This window comes from Sciurus carolinensis, chromosome 11 (genome assembly GCF_902686445.1).
Source record: "Sciurus carolinensis chromosome 11, mSciCar1.2, whole genome shotgun sequence".
NCBI classification, from domain to species: domain Eukaryota; kingdom Metazoa; phylum Chordata; class Mammalia; order Rodentia; family Sciuridae; genus Sciurus; species Sciurus carolinensis.
Window position 1 is genome coordinate 102,517,388 of NC_062223.1, and position 20,936 is coordinate 102,538,323.

The window sequence follows — 20,936 nt, forward strand, 5'->3', positions numbered from 1 at the left end:
AGCTTTAAATCAGGTTGTCAATTTTTCTTGTAAATTTTGAGCTTTTTTAACCATTGAGAATTAGCGCCCCTTCTTTGTTATCATATTTGTTGCAAATATTTTCTCTCAGTTTTTGATTAATTAATTGCTCATCACTGACATATTTTCTGGCTGCCCAGCACTTTTTGAACACCCATGTGACTTGGGGGTAATTTCTACGCTTTTTTTTTGGAAATCCAAGTGCAACTGCCCCCACCAAAAGAAATGCAAGGATCTCCCTTACATTTAGAACAAAAGACCTGGGTTAGGTACATAGTTCAGTGATAGAGTGAGTACTTGGCATGTGTGATACCTTGGGTTTCATCTCCAGCACGGGAAAGGAGGATTGGGGAGATGAACATTAAGCATGGTACCTAGATTACCAACCAGACTGATCATTTCAAGACTGTGATTTTGAAATGAACAACTTAAAATGCACACCGCATTCATTTCACTGACAAAGGCAGTGGCAGAGGCATCCATCTTTTATGCTTGGTAGTCCTGGCACAGCAGTGGCTTGGTTAGAAATAAGTGGTTATAGTGTCTTTGGCCAAACCACAATAAATACACCTGATATTGGAAACAAGCAGAGTTAGACTTACATAGTACTTATGTAGGAAATAGAAGTGGTAATAACAGCTTTCCCTAGTGCTTAATAGGGCTGCTGCAGCAACGTTAGCAGTTTCCTTATCCAGGCAATTCTGCATGTGATTTTGGATCATTCCCAGAGTGTGACCTGAAGCCTAAAGTTTTGTAGATGGCCTGAGATGCTTTTCATTTTTCTTCTGCCTTTTCAACCAAAGTCACCTACTAGTACTTGGAACTTAAATTTTTGATTGACTGTTACATTACCTTTTGTCACATAGAAAGTTTTCATTTATAGCAAGTCAAACCTGTCACTTTACTATGCACTCCTTGGATAGAATTAGATTGGTGGTTAGTTTTAGATTTAGATCCAGTACATGAGTGGCTATTAAGAAGATTAATTCAGAAAATAAGAAAGGAGGAAAATAAAGTTTTCAGACAGTATATACTCTCTTAATTTTTACTGAAAACCATTTTCCTTTTATTAAGTCACAAAATTTATCTGTACTTGGACACACATTGTTGTTCATGCTGTTCCAATTTGAATGTAGTAAACTTCTTTCCCAATATGAAAATGTCCTTTCTAGTTTAGCTTTACTGAAGTAATTTTAGAAGTTGATTTTATTATGATTTATAATAAAGTATCTAACATGTTCTTCTCTAACTTATATTTTAGGCTTTTTTCAAAGACCCAAATGTTATTCCAAATTTGCAGTTACTTTCAGATTCTTCTGGACAATGGATTACATTAGGTAAATAAAATTTCATCTTTCCACGTGACCGTTTTGCTATTATAACAAAATTTTGCCCCCCAAATTTTCATTATTAGAATACAAATTGTGAGCTGAGTCTGGTGGTACACCCCTGTAATCCCAGCTACTTGGGAGGCTGAGGTAGGAGGAGTGCAAGTTCAGCAATTTAGCAAGACCCTGTCTCTAAATAAAAAATAAAAAGGGCTGAGTTTGTGGCTCTTGGTGGAGTACCCCTGGGTCAATCCCCAGTATCACAAATAAGTAAGTAAATAAAGAAGTGAATTAAATACAAATTGAGAATGGTAACTCATCTGTTTGATAACATCAAGATCAAGTTTGAGCTGGACGCAGTGATATACTCTTGTAATCCCAGCAATTTGTGAGGCCGAGGCAGAAGGATCGTTTTTTTAAAAATATTTTTTTTTAGTTGTAAGTGGACACAATAGCTTTATTTTATTTATTTTTATGTGGTGCTGATCATCGAACTCAGGGCCTCACACATGCTAGGCAGGCGCTCTGTCACTGAGCCACAACCCCAACCTGAGGCAGAAGGATCTTCAAAGTCAGCCTCAGCAACTTAGTGAGATCCTAAGCAACTTAGCAAGACCCTGTCTCAAAATAAAAAATAAAAAGGGCTGGAGATATAGCTCAGTAGTAAAGCACCCCTGGGTTCAATCCCTGGTACAAAAAAAAAAAAAAGACCAAGTTTGACCGGTTGTGCCAGACCTGCCCTGCATCTCTCTCCAGTAAAAGTATCTATTTTTAAAAAGTATTGTGTACCTCCTATGTACTCTGCTAGATGCAGGAAACATTAATGTGGGTAAGAGAAAACCTGTATTCAGGGTACTTGTTGAATTGTTAAAGTAAATGTGTGTGTAATAATGTATTACATGTTCTACCATAGAAATGGGAGCAGGAGGTGGGGAGTGGTCAATTCTACCCAAGGGAAAGGATCAAGAAAGTTTCTCCTAATATGGGGATGCTTATGCAAAAATCTCAATTGTGGTGGGGGCATGGATATCTGAAGAGGAATCAGCTACCATAGAACATTTTTAAAAAATAATATATTAAGTCATGGAGAAGTGTCTTAAAATCTCAAAATAGGGCTGGGGAGATAGCTCAGTTGGTAGAGTGCTTGCCTTGTAAGCACTAAGGCCCTGGGTTCGATCCCCAGCACCAAAAAAAAAAAAAAAAAAAAAATCTCAAAATAACTTTATATCGGTAATATTTTCATGATACGTTAAAATACAACTATGAAATTTAAAGGAAGTTACCCAAACATTTAACTACTTAACAATACTCATTTAAATCTCTTAAATAACACAGGTCAAGAAAGAAATCAGAAACAAAAAATGAACACTATAGTTTCTTGATTCTTATGTTTTTTAAAGTTTTTTATTTTTAATTGACACAATTATATTTATGGAATAAATCATAATGTTTTGATACATGTATACATTATGTGATGATCAAATCAAGGTAATTAGCATATCCATCACCTCAAATACTTACCATTTCTTTGTGACAAAGACATTCAAAATCTCTTCTAGTTATTTTGTTTGTTTAATCATTTAAATTTATTTTTTCATATTTTTATTGGTGCATTATAGTTGTACTTAATGGTGGGATTTGTGTTACACATTTGTACATGCACACAATTTAACAATATAATTTGGCCAGTGTCATTCCCCAATATTTCCCCTGTCTCTTCCCTCCTCTCTCACCCTGTTCCCTTTCTTCTCTGTCAATCTCCCTTCAATTTTCATGAGATCCCCATCCCCACCTTTCTTTTCCCTTTTTCCTCTCTAGCATCCACATATGAGAGAAAACATACAACCGTTAGCTTACTGAGTTTGGCTTATTTTGAATACTACATTTTAAATTTAAGTTTGAAGTAAAAGCATCATTACATTTAGGAGAATCTGGCATTGTAATTGTGCTCAAGAATATGCAAACTGATTTTAAATTAGTTGTTTTGTTTTGGGTTGGGGGACTTCTGGTAAATTATTCTACTGCATTTTCATGAAATTCTAGTAGTGGTCACACAAAAGTAATTTTTCTTAAAGTATTATTTTAAGAAGAAGATTACAAATTGTTCATGATGTTAGATTTAGCAGGTCAAATTTTATTGCTTTGGCTAAAAACTACTGCAAAATTTATAGAGCAGAAAACTGGTACAGAACGATCTTTAGACTACTTACAAAATTGAACTGAATAAGCAAGTATATTTAATGCTTTAAATTTTTCAGAAGGGAATAATCAGAGCCATGTGTCACAGGGTTTATGAAACATAGTAACTTCAGTCAATTCATTTGAAAAAAATGAGGTTTACTAAAGTAAATGTTCAGCCTTCCCCTATATTAGTATACACTTCACAAAACAACACCAACTTTTTCTAATTTTTTAATAAGGCATTGCAAAAAGATAAGTTCTAAAATTCCACATGTGCCTAACAGGATCAATTAGAAGTACTCTGAAAAATAGGACAGAAGAGTAGCATTCCATTTCAGAAGCAATTCTGGTATATTGCTAGTCCTCTTCCATTAGCTTGTTTTTTTTATAATCTTTAACTTTTCTTTTTCTTTTCCTTTTGTATTGGCCATCTTCCCTCCAATTTTCCTCTGGAGGCCTTTATATGAAAAAAAAAAAAAAGAATGTTTTGAAATAAGAGGTATTATTCTAGCAGGTGAACCAATTCTAGATAGTGATGATGGACCCTCCTTTACTACCAGCTGCACTGCCCACATTGCCTGTTATTTGTGCTCCTTCATCATCTCAGCAATATAGTCCCATGGTTTAGACTACTTGGCTTTTTTAAGATAACATATAACAGATGCTAATGGCATCATACACATTACTTCTTTTAACACAGAGATAGATATCATTATACATCTGTAATTTACAAATGACTGAGAGTCAAAGCTAAGTAATCTGTGCAGTTTTATATGCTGACTGGATATAGTTGAGATTCATATCCAGGCTCCTAAATTTAAGACCTTGATCCCCTATACTCTCTCTTATCTGTCACTTCCATGTTTATGGGATTTGCCTCAGGTTATTATCTTGTAAATACAGTGTCACTGTAGTATGCTGATTTTAAATCTTTTGGATAGTAATGAGGACTGGGATAGCTAAGTCATATGGGGATTTCATTCCTAGTTTTTTAAGGAATTTCCATACTGCTTTCCAGAGTAGTTGAGCTAATTTGCAGTCCCACTGACAATATATGAGCATCTCTTTTTCCTCACATCCTCACCGACATTTATTATTGTCATTCTGACTAGAGTGAGATGAAATCTCAACAGCATTTTGAGTTGCATATCTCTAATTGCTAGAGATGTTGAACATTTTTTTCATGTATTTGTTGACCATTGTATTTCTTCTTTTAAGAAGTGTCTGTTTAGTTTTCTTGCCCATTTATTGATTGGGTTATTCGATTTTTTGTGTTAAGTTTTTTGAGTTCTGAATATTAATGTTCTGAATATTAATGCTCTATCTGAGGATCAACATGTAAATCATGAGGATCATGAGGATCAACATGTAAATTTTGAGGGAATATAATTCAGTTCATAGCAAATGTTATTTTCATGCCTGAGGTTAAGTGATTTGAATTTAATTACCATTTCTCACCAACCAAACCCTCCTGCTACTCCCCAAATCAGAGCTGGGGTAGATTTATTAAAATGGCATGTGTCCCAGTGTCATAGGTCCCTCATCCTAAGGCCACCAACCAATCTTTTGAAACTGACCTACCATATACTGCTCTTGTCTTTGATCTTTCAACAATACTCAGAACTAATCTATCATTTTCTATGTTCTCCTTTTAAATTTATCTAATCCTCAAGAGGATTTTGCCTCTGAAACAAAAGGAGCTTCTCTTAGCAACACAGCTTTTGAAATTACTGAGGCATACATAGTTCCTGGCTTCAGGCATCCTTCTTGTCTCTACACTAGCCCAGTTCAGGGTTCATAACCTACAGCAACAGGTCCTAGCATGACTCTAGGTGGACAGCCAAAATAGGAAGTGCAAACAACTGCCAGTATTAATTACTCTTCTTAAGCACAAGCTACTTCTCAGGTCAGAGGTTTAAGGAATGTATCCAGGAAGAGGATATACCAAGGGCCACCACACCTAGGTCTATAAGCTCCTTAGAACTTTGAACAAAAGAACACAATCCTCTTATATCTGAGTTAATGTGTATGTTTGTACATAAAAGAGAGGGGAATAATTATTTGCTATAACCATAAAAATACTCATTTTAATCTATGCCTTTCTATAATTTAATAGAACCTTTAGTAACTGAAAATACATTCCTGAAAGTACATTCAGGAAATAAGTGTGGGATAGGGGAAGGGGGTAGAAAGGAGAAAAACCAAAACTACAAAAGAAAAACAGACAAAATGCCATTATTTTCAAATTTCTATAATTCTGAACTTGTGATAATTTAACTAAGGCCTGCTTTGTAATTTACTCTGACTCGGAAACTTTTTTGTAATAAGCACTATAAATGAGATCACAAAAGAGAAAATTTTAAATGAAGAGAAAATGTTTTCAAGACCCATTAATTAAAATTTTGTGGTATGAATTATAAAACATTGAGCATGATGCAAATCTAAAATCACATAAAGAAGTTCCTTTGCTTTTGTTTTTGTTTTTGTTTTTTTGTGGAGGATTTTTTGTTTTTGGTTTGGTAGGGTGGTTTGTACCAGAGATTAAACCCAGGGTCTCTTAACCACTGAGCATATTTCCAGCCCTTTTTATTTTTTATCTTGAGAAAGGATCTCTCTAAGTTGCTGAAGCTAGCCTCAAATTTGTGATCCTCCTGCCTTAGCATCCTGAACTGCTGGGATTACAGGCATGTGCCACCATGCCCAGCAGTTACTCTGCTTTTATAGGCAGTTCTGATATATGCATTTAAAGTAGTGTAAGAACCCTGTGCAACATAAAAAATGTGTTGAGTTTTCAAGTATTCTCTAATTTATTTCCACTAGTTCTGAAATGGTAAAATTTTGTTACAAAGTTTTAATAATTAAATAAAAACAAATAAACTGCAAAATAAGAATTTAATAAAATCCCCAAACTAATATGTGTTTTAAATACAGCTATATGTTGTTAGACAATGGAATATATCCTGAGAAATTCATCACTAGGTATATGAACAGTATAAAAGTATATTTACACTAACCAAAATGGTATGGGTCAGTTACTCAATGTGGCCTCTTGCTATAATCAAGAGATGCAATAAACATGAGATGTATGAAGCTACATCTGGCTTAACACAACATATTTTATGGTAACTTTTTTTTAATAAGTAGAAGGCATACACTCTAAAATAATGATAGAAAGTATAGTACATATGTAAACTAGAACATAATCATGTATTGACTTTATCAAGTTTTATGTACTGTACATAATTGTATATATTATTCTTTAATATGACTGGCAGTGTAGTAGTTCGCTTACACCAGCATCACCACAAACACTTGAATTATGCATTGCACTATGATGTTAAAGACAGCTACAACATCACTATGCAATAGGAATTTTTTAGCTCCATTAGAATCTTATGGACCACCATATTGTATGCAGCCATCATTGACCAAAACATCTTCATGCAGTGTATATATCAAAATATGTCATATTTGGTTATTTCTTATATCTCTGCACAGTGATTTACTTTAGAACTGAGAATACTAATTAATTTGTATATTTCTTTTTAAAATATTTTTTCCAGGAACTGAAGTGAAAAAAATTGAAGCTATAAACGTTCCTTGCACACAGCTTTCAATGTCATTTTTTAATCGATTATATGATGAAGATATTGTACGAGACAGTGGTCATATTGTTAAGTGTTTAGATTCTTTTTGTGATCCATTTCTCATTTCTGATGAGTTACGAAAAGTAAGTATAGAATTTTAAAATTTCACAGTGAAATTTTATTTCAAGAAATGCAAAATGTCAAAAACTTTTATTTGCTTAAAACCCTTAAAGTACTTCTTGTTAATAAATATAATCAGTAATAATCATTAGATTGGTATATTTCTTCTTAGCACTTTTACTGTCAGCTTACTTATTTGTGTGTTTTTCAGTAGCTCTCTGCTGGATGCTACTGACATCTGATGAGTAGGGATGCTGCTAAATACTTTATAACTCACAGCACAATTCCTCATTAAAAAAAAAGTTACCTGGACATGTCAACAATGAAGAAATAGAGAAACTTGTCCTATTTAATCAATGGCTGTTTTTCTTCAGTATGTGACTCTTGACATATCAAACAAATATCAAAAATATTCCTGGTGTGCCGGATGCAATGGTGCATACCTGAAATTCCAGAGACTTGGGAGACTCAGGAGGTTCAGGCAGGAGGATTGTAGGTTTGAGGCCAACCTTGACAATTTAGCAAGACCCTGTCTCAAAATATAAAATAGGAAAGGATAGGGCTGTAGCTCAGTAAAAGAAAACCCCTGATTTCTACCCCTAATACTGCCAAAAAATAAAATTAAAAATTAAAAAATCATGGAGTAAAAACTATTTTCTATCTTATTGCTAAGATCAACAAAGCCATTTGATAAGCTAAATTAAATTTTGTTTTAGTAAGAGTTGCACTAATCAAATACATGTATTTATCTAATTCCTGATTTATTATTTACAAGATAATAACCTTAGGCAAATCATTCAATCTGCAACACAGATGCTTTCTTCTTGAAAGCATTGAAAAAAATGAATTGAAGAAATATTGAAATGTACTTTTTAGACAGTATGAAATGCTATTAAAGTGAAATGTATTAACATTATAAAATATAATATATATAGTGTTATAATTGTTGAACCTAGACATCAGTTCAAACCAGGCTGTCACTTAATAACTGTGATATTTAATCTCTCTAAGCTTCCATTTCATCTGTAAAATAGGCATAGTGTCAGAATTCTGTGAGATAATATATTTAAAGTGCTTAGCACTATACCTGGAACTTAGTAAACTTGATAATGTTAACAACAACTAGGGGCTGGGTTGTAGCTCATTGGTAGAACACTTGCCTAGCACGTGTGAGACACTGGGTTTGATTCTCAGCACCACATATAAATAAATAAATAATAAAGGTTCGTTGACAACTAAAAAAAATTTTTTTTTAAATGAAAAAAGGGAGAATGTATAAATTTAATGTGTTACAAAGTTAGATAGGAATGAACTAGGGAAGCTGGTGATTTACAATTCTGGACATAGAAATCTTGTCTGTAGGGAAAAGGGAGGCATCCAGCCAATCTATACATTAATCTATACTAGATTACACCTAAACAACTCTTTAATTTAAGAAGTAAATAAAATTAACTTCTTGAAATGAAGTATACTTGTATCTAACATGAGATAATATAAATACTATGCAATGGGGATCTGACATTAATTTCTACTCTTACTAAGAATTGGAAATTACCATTCAGGAAATGGTTGGTTTGGGTTCCTTCCTTTTGAGTACTGCTAATCTCAGCTCTCCTCCCCGCTTCCATTGTGATGTCCTGGCATAAAATCATTACCTCTAATTTCAGAGAATTCACCATTACTTCTACAGAAAGAGCCTCATCAATGAACTTTTTAAAGGAAGATTTGTTTTCCAATGTAATACTCTGCAAAACTGCCTGCTGTCTGTCATATTTATTGCCAGAAATAGCAAGCACCCCTATTCATAAAGTGCTACAACTCAGTATTTTCTTGCTAATTGCCTACATATTTTGCTTAGGTTCTTTGCCACTCGGTGGCAACAGGGAAGATTTTTTAATTGGTTACTTTCTGGCTGAAAATTTTAATAATTTCCAGTTTTAGCCTGAATTAAAAAGCCCCACACACACATACACATTGTGTTGCTATAATATTCGATTGGCACACTGTAATATAAGTACTAGTAATAAACTCCTTCCTCACTCTGGCTCAGAAGGCTGAGTTGTTAACCATTGCATACCTGCCATCTGAGTGCTATATAGCCAGAGAGCTGTATATAAATGGAGGGGAGAACTGTCATAGAATGTTGTTTGATATTCATTCCAAAATTTTTTAGTTGTCATATTTTAAAGGTATGCAGTCTAATCAGCTCAGTATATGAGAATGCTCATGTTCATTTATTTATTACATGCCTATAATCCCAACAATTTGGGAAGCCAAGACAGGATGACTTGAGGTCTAAGCCAGCCTGGACAACTTAGTGAGACCTTGTCTCAAAATGAAATAAAAGGAGTTTGGAATATAGCTCAGTGGCCGAGTATCCCTAGATTCAATCATCAGAATATAGTTTGGGGGACAGGGAGTTAACTTCCTAATTGCTTTGTTCACCCTAGTACTCAAATCTTCAAGTAACTATAAACACAAGCTTTATTATTACATCATTTCTTTACAGAAAAGAAAGAAGGGAGGAAGTTAGGAAGAGGAAAAGTACAAGTGTTGCATGTAGCACACCCAGAGAGCAACAAACTATGGACTACTTCCCCCTACCTTTTATTATATATAACCTTGGCTTTCATCAAGTCATAAATAAACTATATGGACACACCATAGAGTTTATTATTATTTAAATACCTCTTATACAATGACCTTGTGAAAAGTTTTCCTTAGAGGTTGTTAATAAGCTTAATCAGTTCTCTAAATTAAATGTAATTCTTACTACTAGTTATTCTTATATAATTCATCATATTTCCTTTTATCATAGTATTAAGTGTTATGTACAATTTTTAAAGCTTTATCCATCTAGAGTTCTCTTCCCACTGTTTTTGGGGTTTGTTTTTCTAAAACAGTTTTTTATCTTTCATTATTTTAGTCTTATTGTATTTATGTTTGAATTTTTTATTGTTTTGTTTGTTTTAATGCAGTCCTGGGGATTGAACCAAGGGCTCCAGGTGTGCAAGGCAAGTAATCTACCACTGAACTTTATCTCCAGCCCTCTTTATTTTATTTTACTTTGAAAGAGGGTCTTACTGAGTTGCCCAGGTTCACCTCAAACTTATGATCCTCTGGCTTCAGCCTCCTAAGTATCTGGTATTGCAGACATATGCCACCACACCCAGCTGTATCCATGTTTTATTGTTAGGTATTTCACATCCTTTTTAAAAGTAGGTTCAATTCATTAAAACATCTGTTATAGCCTACATTCTTCACCTTCGTATAGCTTACATTCTTCACCTACAATTGGTAAATGTATCATTTTTCTGTATTGCTCAATGATATTTAAAAAAAAATAATAATAATGTCAGGCCTAGTCAAACTGTTTTCTGAAAGTGGTAGGAAAGACTCAGGAGATCAAGAGTCAATGTACAGATATTATATGTAAAAAGTGATCTTATTAGAGGAGGAGACCAGGAAAAGAAAAAGTGGATATGAGGTTTCAGCGCCTGACAGACTCAAAATGGAGTACCTGCTGGGATAAAGAAAAGAGTGATACAAACACTAATCCCAGATATTCAGGAGACTAAGGCCAGAGAATCACATGAACCCTCAAGTTCAAAACCATCCTGGGTACCATAGCAAGAACTCATCTCAAAAAGCAAACAAATGTGAGAATGCTTAGAGAATGACCATTTGTGTTTAGCCTCTGGATAGAAAAAAAGGTGAAAGACCTTATGGAATAGAGAAACTTTCTCATTTGTGCTGTCATTTACTTCCTATAATAAGATTTGAAGTGACTTAACACCAAAAATATTACAGCACTAAAATAATTACTAAAAATGAAAATTAGAATAAAGGAAGACTTAGTTGCTATATTGTACAATTTGATTTATCCCTTTCATCCAATATTAGGACCTAATGAAAAAATGGAAGGCAAAATAAGTGCAGATCACAAATATATTCTCTCCAAATGCCTCAGGACTGGTTCTTAAAGTAAGTTTTAAGATTGAACCAGGGGTGTGTAGCTCAGTGGTAGAGTGCTTGCCTAGCATGAATGAAGCCCTAGATTTCAGCCCCAGCACCAAAAATTAAATAAGATTATTTTTAAATATGTAAATTGAGATGTTTAAAAATTTAAAAATTATAACCCTGGGCTATATTACAGTAATATTAATTTTATCCTCTTAGGTTTTGCTAGTGGAAGACTCAGAAAAATATGAAATATTCAGGCAACCAGATAGAGAAGAATTCCTATTTTGTCTTTTTAAACATCTTTGCCTTGGTGGATCCCTTTGTCAGTATGAAGATGTACTTAATCCATACCTGGAAACAACGAAACTTATCTATAAGGATTTTGTGAGGTAAAGTTGCTAGATCACAATATATAAATCTCTAGTTAACATAGCAAATGGTTTGTTTACCTTGGTGGGAGCCATACATGGTGGTACATTACTATAGTCCCAGCTACTTGGGAGGCTAAGGTAGGAGGATCACTTGAATCCAGGGAATCAAGGATAGCCTGGACAACGAAGTAAGACCTCTGTCTCAAAAAAAGAAGAAAAAAGAAAGAAAAGTAACAATGGAAGGATTACCCTGCATCATATAATCACGAGTGTATAGAAATAGCACTACCTCACCCACTCTTGTAACTACCTCCCTTTCTTCCAAGTTAGAAAAATTTCCTTCTGTTTTAGTTCTCAGTCCTCTGTTCTTCATTTGCGTGTTGCTTCTTTCTTCAGTTTGACCAGTCTCCCATTCTGTCCCTTTTTAGCAACAACCATCTTCCAGGTTTCCCCCACCACCTCACCTCCTTTTAAATCTCAAAGGCACACAAGAGATCCCTCAGGATTTTTGGCTTTGCTTGACTAATAGGTAATAATTATTACCTTTTTTCTAAAGAAATAGAAGAATTTTTATCTAGGTGTAATCTTTACCTTTTCGAATTAATCCCAAAGCTATACAGTTAATTTTAGGTATTCTTCTGGGTTTCCCTCTCTCTCTCTCTCTCTCTCTCTCTCTGCACATCACATGAGGATTAAAACTTGATAAATCCTCAGGAGGCTTGGAATGGAAACACCATTTGACCCAGCTATCCCACTCCTTGGCCTATACCCAAAGGACTTAAAATCAGCATACTACAGAGATACAGCCACATCAATGTTCATTGCTGCTCAATTCACCATAGCCAGATTGTGGAACCAACCTAGATGCCCTTCAGTTGATGAATGGATAAAGAAACTGTGGCATATATATACAATGGAATATTACTCCGCAATGAAGAATGATAAAATTATGGTATTTGTAGGCAAATGGATGAAATTGGAGAGTATCATGCTAAGTGAGATAAGCCAATCTCAAAAAACTAAAGGACGAATGATCTCGCTGATAAGAGGATGAGGACATATAATGGGGGGTGGGAGGGGTTAGCATTAGGTTTAGGGTTAGGGATAAGGAGAGCGGTAAGAATGAAGGAAAGAAGGACTGTATAGAGGGAAAAGAGGGGTGGGAGGGGTGGGGGGGAAGGAAAAAAAAATAAACATCATTGCCCTATGTAAAAAAAAAAAAAAAAAAACTTGATAAATTTCTTACATTTATTTTAACTAAAGTAAATGTTCTTTGTTGGGTTTTTTCAATTATCATCTTTGTAGCCACGTAGGATACAAATGAGAAAGTAGAGAGTTCCAGAGTTTAGTTATATAATTTTACTTCACTGGGAAAATAAAGCATTAACTTCTATCAGATTCATAACTATTAACTTTACTCAATACCTTCGTATATTCATTCCATGTGTCATACATCTAAATAACTGCATGACTTATTTTACTTATTTATTTCTGATATGGTATTAAAAACAAAAATATTTCTATAAACTATATCTGATTTTAATGAGAAAGTTGTGTTATTACATAGATTTTTGGAAAAGATACATTAGAAACACAATTTCAGAAAATGTGTACACATACCTATATCAAACATATTCTGTCCTACTCATTTATAGCTCATTTGAAACTTATAGACTACTTTTGGTACTATTGAAGACTTCTCAGTATGTTCTTGACATACTCACACAAAAACTACCCACTACCATTGCAGTACATTGTACCTCATCAACCACACAGGAGCTTATAGAATTCCTCACTACCATGTGCTCTGGAGACCAAGGGTCTGTTGGATACTTGAAATAGATATAATTTTAGGTCCTCAACCCTGCAGATACTGCTGTTTTTACCAACATTCCCATCCCTGGATTCTTATACAGTGATTCTCTTCTACATTTTTTGGGTGCTAAGAAAAAGTATGACTGGAAATGAGTGCTGACCACTCATAAAGTGAGCTGTCAAAATTCATGACATCTTACAAGAAGAAAAATAAGTGTGGAATCATTTAATCAGGCAATCAGCAAGTATCAATATTATTCACAGAATTCTAGGTTCTAAACAGGCTGCAAGAGGAGCGTTAAAATAGTCCTTAGTAAAGGAACTGTTTAAAATCTTTAAAGTAAAATTATTTATGTAATCAAGTGTTCAGTTATTTACAGGCAAATGTTTGCTACTTTTTATACTGTAAGTAATACCCCAGAGGTTCAAAAGAGGAAATAGTATGAGTGTGAACCATCAGAGAAGTCTTGATGAAATGAAGTCTGTGAAGACCAACAAAGAGAAGGGCATTCTGTTCCCAGTTTAAAGGTGATACATCACAAGTCTGTCATTCTAGAGGAGACTATGAAAGAGACTGACCCAGTAGAACAGTACTTTTGAGAACCATTAAATATTCTAGCTAATGGTGCAAATTTAAGCATACTTATGAATTTTGCTGAACAAGGAGAAATGAAATTGTCTTCCCAAAGCTCTTAAGTAGAAAATTATGTTTAAATATTTACTTATTTAAGATGATTTAGGTACCAGTACAACGCAGTTGACTAGATAATTGATCTGAGTCCCTTAAGAGGTATGTTGGTTTGTTTTTCACCTGCACTACTTGTAACTTTCCTTATTTAGGTCAAATGCCGCGTTATTTTATTAAGGCCTGTCATCCAAGTGGGCGGATATAGTAGTTTTCAAGGATTATGTAAGGTGGAACATGAAGTATCTTAAGTACTTTCTCAGAATTCTGAGCCACATATCCAACCAAGTCATCTGAACAAGCTAATTTAAAAAAGAAGGGTTTTCCCCCCATTTACTTGAATTTGGGGTGTTTTGCATACATTAGAAAGACCTCTGCTAACTTTCTAATGAAACATGTAGCAACTGCATTATACCATCTAATCTGCCCTTGCAGATAAACATTTTAAATAATGTATTCTAGCAAAATCCATCTCTTATTTATGGATGTCAAGGGCACACTGTGAAGTGTGATTGTTAGGAGTTCTGGATCAAACAAAAGTATAAAATATTTTTAAATATTTTCTTCCTCATCCATTATTATATGCCCTATAAAATACACTTTTTAAATGTTTTGAAAAATGTCTTCTTTTTGAAGATTATTTTCTTCAAATCAATACTTAAGAACCATTTTATTTAAAATCAAATAATTATTACATTTCAAATATATATATATAAATAATTTCATAGCTATGAATTTTGCCTGTCTCTTTCCTACTTTAGACATCTAATACATGTTCTTTTTTTTTTTAAGTCTTTTTTAGATGGAGACAATACTTTTATTTTATTTATTTATTTTTAGGTGGTCCTGAGGATCAAACCCAGTTCCTCACATATGCTAGGCGAGTGCTCTGCCACTAAGCCATAACCCCAGCCCCTACATACATGTTCTTGCCAAAGTTTTTGGAGAGTTTCCCCAAGCCAAATATCCATCCCAGATTATTATTTGAACTGAGAAGATTATGGCTAGTTAAGCAATGGGCTTCTTGTTTTTTATAATGAGCATTGTTACCTAGAATAGTCTTTATACCCTAAAGTTTAGAGTCAGTATGAGACTAATTCTCAGAAATTATCACAAATGATATTCATAAGAAACAATTCTTTCCAAACCATTAATATGATCTATAGATACATATCTAGATATAGTATAGATATAGACATCAAGTATACATTTTAAACTTGGCTAGTATGCATGAGGCCCTGGGTTTGATTGTTAGTACCATGAATAGAAAAAAAAAAAAAAAACTTATGATAACCTAAGGAGGGAATAGTGAGGCTCAAAGATCTGATATAATGTTAATTATTAGTAAAACAGTTTAAGGCACTGATGAATATCACTTACATTTCCCTTTTTTTCCTCAGAGATATAGGACAGGTGATACTGAATTTACTTGTTTTTAAAAAAATTAAACAAATGAATTTAGAAATTTTTAGGTATAAGAAATAAAATGAAATAATATGATTTATTTCTGTTAGGAATCAACTTCTAGTAATGTACAAGTGGTAGTTTATTTTTTAAATAATATATTTATGGAGATAATTTACATATAGTAAAATAAATCTTAAGTATACATATAACAATAAACTTTTATATATGATTATACCATATACTTACCCCCACATTGTTTTAGATTTAGATATAACCATGCATATGTTCTTTATTTTAAGCTAAGTGGGTATGTAGGTATATATGAATATTTTTGATGGTTGTGGTCATCCCTTGGATAAGCACAAAATTTTAAGTGCCATCTTCATCTTGTAGGGTAGCTTAGGCATTAGAAAAATAAAATGACCATGACCCAATTGGTAGAAATAGTTGGAAATCAATTTAATCATATGACTCCTAGGTTTAACTATGAATGAAATGTTTAGTAGGAAAAAAACACCTAGGAGCCAGGAACCCTAAAATGCCTAGGGCTGGCTGTTTGCAGGTCTATGCAGATTCACACATACACAAGCCCCTTTCACACAGTCTACCTTCTTCCTACTCTTCCTCTCTCTCTCTACCATTATTTTTACATATGTAAAAGAGAGTAAGCAATATTCTCACCTGATAAAGTAGGGAAAAGGGGATCTTTAAATTTTACCTACACATATTACATATGAATAATATATTTGATGCATATGTATTTAGAAGGTAAGATAGGTATGGGATAAACAGCAGATGTATAGAAGAGGGAATGGATCCCAAGTCATCTGAATTTTGTTCCCAGAAATGTCACTTATAGTTGGATTTTCTTAAACATATCATTTAAATTTTCTATTTATGCTCTATGTAAAATTGGCAAATAATGCCTGAGTTATGTGATCTTTAAGTAATATTTTATAAACTGTAAGGCATTTTAAATATGTGTGTATATTTGTACATAGATAACACATTAATGTATGTCTGTTGTTTATTTCCTCAATCCTTAGTTCGCTTCCTCTCTTCATATTGCCACAGGTAATCTTCAGGGAGAGTAACTGAGAGCTACGAAGAGAACATTATTTTTATATGATGTAATTTAGCAATAGATAATTTAACAAAGTTTTCACATATATTATCTTACATATATTATCTTCATATGTATCACTTAATTCTCTTATCCCAAAAGAAGCCATAATATGCCCAGCTTACATCTGAGAAAACTGAGTTTCAGAGAGGTTAATCTTTGTCCAAAGTGAAATAACAGCTCAGTGGTACAACTGGCATTTATATTTAGGTTGTTTAATTCTTTAGTATGTTATCATTTATCCCTTACAGCTATCTACACTTCAATCTGACTTTTACAAATCCTGTTTATCCAATAATTGTCTCTGTGACCTGGTAGAGTCATTTCATCATCTGAGTCTCAGACTGACCACAAACCTAATTGTAAAATTTGATTTTCTATTATTTCAATTTAGTTGACCTTGTCCCATTCTTGGATGGGGCCTAAAATACCATCCTTTTCAAACCACTTTAGTTGGATATTGTATTTTTTCATGTTCTATGTGAAAAAAAAAGAACACCTAAATACCAAAAAGGGATCATTATTTAAAATATGGTATGACAATCCTTATTTTATTAAATTATATGTATTATAATAAATGCATATAAATTATATGTATTACATGTATTATTAATACATGTATGTATAATTTATATTATATATAATACATATTAAACACATAATATGTATTATAAATATATGTATTTACAATACATATAATTTTAATGACTTTAAGATGTATTTATTAGCTCTAAAGTCAGTCAAGTTTTCCTTCTAACATGTACCTGCATAATCAGAACACCTTGTCTGTTTCTAAACTGTCAAGTTTCTGTGTAAACTCTTAGTTGCAGTGTCTAATCCAAGTCAGTTGACTCCCTTGTGTCCTTTCAATTGGAGATATGCCTATAATGATTTTAAAAAATCACCGTTTTAACATGTTTAACTTTTCTGAAATCAAGATACATCTAGTATATATCCAAGTATATATTTTTTTTATTTTTATTTTTTTAGTTGTCAATGGATCTTTTATTTATTTATTTGTGGTGCTGAGTATCAAACCCAGGGCCTCACACATGCCGGGCAAGTGCTATACCATTGAACCACAACTCTGGCCCTCCAAGTATATATTTGCATGAAGTTTTTGTTCTTTCTTCCTTTCCCTTGAACAGATTTAAATTTGATTTCATGGATGTCTCAGAATCAAAGTTCAAGGCTATTTCTTGATCTGAGTATGCTTCTCAAAACTTCATGCTGCCTGCTTGGGATCCAGAGCCCTACAAGCCCACTCACGATTTCCTGTACTCTTAACAGCCAGTATATCCCACCCACCCCATGATTTGGCCTTTTACTTTGGCCCACATACTTATGATGCCCTTTGCCACTATAGGCTGTCTATGTTTTTTATCTTAATTAAATTTTATTTTTAACTTGTTGTATATTTTGCTTGTTGTATATTTTAAATGTACCTTTTTTCTTTTCTAGTGTCCGAAAGCATCCTCAAACCAAGAAAATACAAATTACTTCTTCTGTCTTTAAAGTTACAGCCTATGTAAGTATTGAGGGGAAATTTGCAACCAAATAATTTAGTTACATCTTTTTAATAGACTTGCTAAAACTGGAGTTAGCAATTAGGACATTTATGACTCAGAGAAAAAAGGGTGATATTTAGTGTTTTGTCAAAAGTTGATAGAAGATATACTTTATGGAGAATAGTTTGAACTTTTTTCTAGGCTTCCTATTGTCCGTATCTAATATTCCCTACTTATTTTAGAGCTAAATCTGTGACTCAGATGGAGTATAACACAAATAGAGTACCGCGAATAAATGAGTATCATAAATGTCTTTATATTACAGAATCTGATACTTGAATTTTAGTATATACAAAAGATACTACACATAAAACAATTTCTAAGTATCTTCATTCAATCACTTAGCAAATATTTATTAAATATTTACTGCATATCAGTTTGTATGCTGGGCTAGGGCACCATGATAAAAGGAATATGTGGTACATATATATGTATATTGAAAATATACATATATATAGATAGAAGAAAACTGCTAAACAGAATAGTTTGTAATATTAGCATACTAAAAGCACTTTTTAAAAATGATAAGATTCTCCTTTGGACTATAGTTTCCTTAAGAACAAGAATTATGCATGTATGTTTACTACAGACATACATCTAGCCGAGTAGATTATGTGGTCAACATTTAAAATATTAGTTAACTGCCAATTTATTGTCAAGGATTTGATATATATTTTATGTTGCTTTAACGTAAAATATGTAATAGTCAAATATGTTGATTACCATTTAAGTGTAGTTGTTATACTAAATAATTCAGGTTTATCTTTTTCAGGATTCTGCTGGTGTGTGTTACCCTTCAACAAAGAATCATGAACAGACATTTTCTTATTTTATTGTGGATCCGATCAAGCGTCATGTTAATGTTTTATACCATTGTTATGGTGTGGGGGAAATGTCTTAAATGGTTTTTCAGATTGTATGTCTGTTTTTTAATTTAATATTTTTATATTTTAATACTAATTTATAGATAAATATTTACTTTGCAGAATAATTCAAGTAAAATGTTGAATTGCTTAGAATAGAAGAAAGCACACACCAAGATGCCTTTCTCTGAATTTGTCTGGCATACTCACACAGGAATCCCTAATATAACCTATGCAAAACATTTGTGGAACTTTTATAGAAAGTTATAAGAAACTAAATATCTAGTTCATATTTGTTGCATTAAGATTCAAGTGAGAAAATTTTCCATGTATTTTATTTTAGGAACTAATTCTGGATTGGAATTGTAGCAGGACACTAAACATCTCTACCACCAATTATTAATACAAAGTGTTTACCTTTCTAACTTACATTTCATTTAGTTACATTTTTTCATTGCATAAGAGTTTATATATCTAGAATTAGGAAAAGCATAGTAATACTTTTACTTCATTTGTTCCACTTTAAAATCCTCAATTCAAAAAATAATGTTCTGGGGCTGGGGAGATAGCTCAGTTGGTAGAGTACTTGCCTTGCAAGCACAAGGCCCTGGGTTCAATCCCCAGCACTGCAAAAAAACTAAATAAAAAAATAATAATAATAATAATCTGAAAATGATTGTAAACTCTTTTATTACACAATAAATTAAAACTGCAGCTGCCCCAACAGTTAATAAAAAAGCTACATGTAAACAGAGAAGGTTGCCCTAATGTATTAACCTGGCAAAAGAATGAGAAACTAATTGTCTTGGTACTCTCTCTCTCATTACACTTCATCAGATGAATGTACAACTTAGATTTCTTTTTCTTAGACATGTGATTGACATACGTCCCACAGGAGTGTGGGACGCCTTCCAGAGATTTTGAGGAAGAACAAGTTTGGAATATGTGTTTCTGTGTTTTAGAAATAAGGATTTAAATCTGGAAAGAGGCTGGCAACTTGGGTTTAGAGCTAAAGAGAGAAAGTTTGTTCTTTTTTAATGTAAGGAATCTGGCCTCCCAACCCACCTGTCAATCTGTGTTACGCCCACCTCTCCCTTTAAAGGAACCCAGCCTCCTACGCCAGCCTCTCCCGTTACAGGAATTTCCCCCTTACCTTGCCTTAATCTTCCTGCCTCCCACATTACATTCTAATATGTCATTGGTCCATCCGTCAGTCTGTAATAATTCTCCTCCGTGATTGGTTCCTCCCAGCCCGCGAAATTCTGATAACTGAGTAGAAACCCTGCGCCATCTTCTTCTTTTCCTTTCCCCTTTTCCCCGAGTGGGCACGATTTGTCCGCATAAAATAAAAGTTCCTCGTGTGTGACCTGTGTCTGCGGAGCATTTTTCTGGGAGTTATCGACGAACCAAAACTGCCCCTAACATTTAATACCTAGAAGAATGACTTGGCACATTAAATGTTTATTAAATGATATGTTGATACAGTTGAATATGTTTAATTAGGTATGGCACTTAAAGTATTTCAGAATTCAGAGTTTTTCATGCTTTGGAATATTTGCTAATTGTACATCTAATCCAAAAATCCAAAATCCTAAATGTTCCAAAATCTAAAACTTTTGAGTGCTGACTTGACACAGAGTTTCAAATTTCAGAGCTTTTCAGATTTCAGATTTGTGTATTGGAATATTTAACCTCTAATATCCACAGAGTTTTTTTTCCTGATTTCTTTTTTTTAAATAGGTTTCTTAAATTTTAAATTAATATATAGTAATTGTACATAATTGTACCTTTCAGGGTAGAGTATAACATTTTAATACATATATACAATGCATAATGTTAAATTATATAAAAACAAAATGAAGAACTAAATGTGTGTTTGCTACTAGTCTTGCTGCCAAACACATAGT

The 20,936-nt window shown here is 33.3% G+C and overlaps 1 protein-coding gene across 2 annotated transcripts in view; it reads left to right on the forward strand.

Moving 5' to 3' along the window:
- Cfap300 (cilia and flagella associated protein 300) overlaps positions 1–19,739 on the forward strand; it is a 28,041-nt gene extending 8,302 nt beyond the window's left edge. For both annotated transcript variants that reach the window (XM_047518186.1, XM_047518185.1), the window contains exons 3-7: positions 1,280–1,355; positions 7,091–7,257; positions 11,414–11,586; positions 18,060–18,126; positions 18,939–19,739. In XM_047518186.1, the coding sequence (XP_047374142.1) occupies positions 1,280–1,355; positions 7,091–7,257; positions 11,414–11,586; positions 18,060–18,126; positions 18,939–19,067 (612 nt within the window). In that variant the 3' untranslated portion in view covers positions 19,068–19,739. The remainder of the gene's footprint in view (positions 1–1,279; positions 1,356–7,090; positions 7,258–11,413; positions 11,587–18,059; positions 18,127–18,938) is intronic.
- Positions 19,740–20,936: the final 1,197 nt, after the last annotated feature.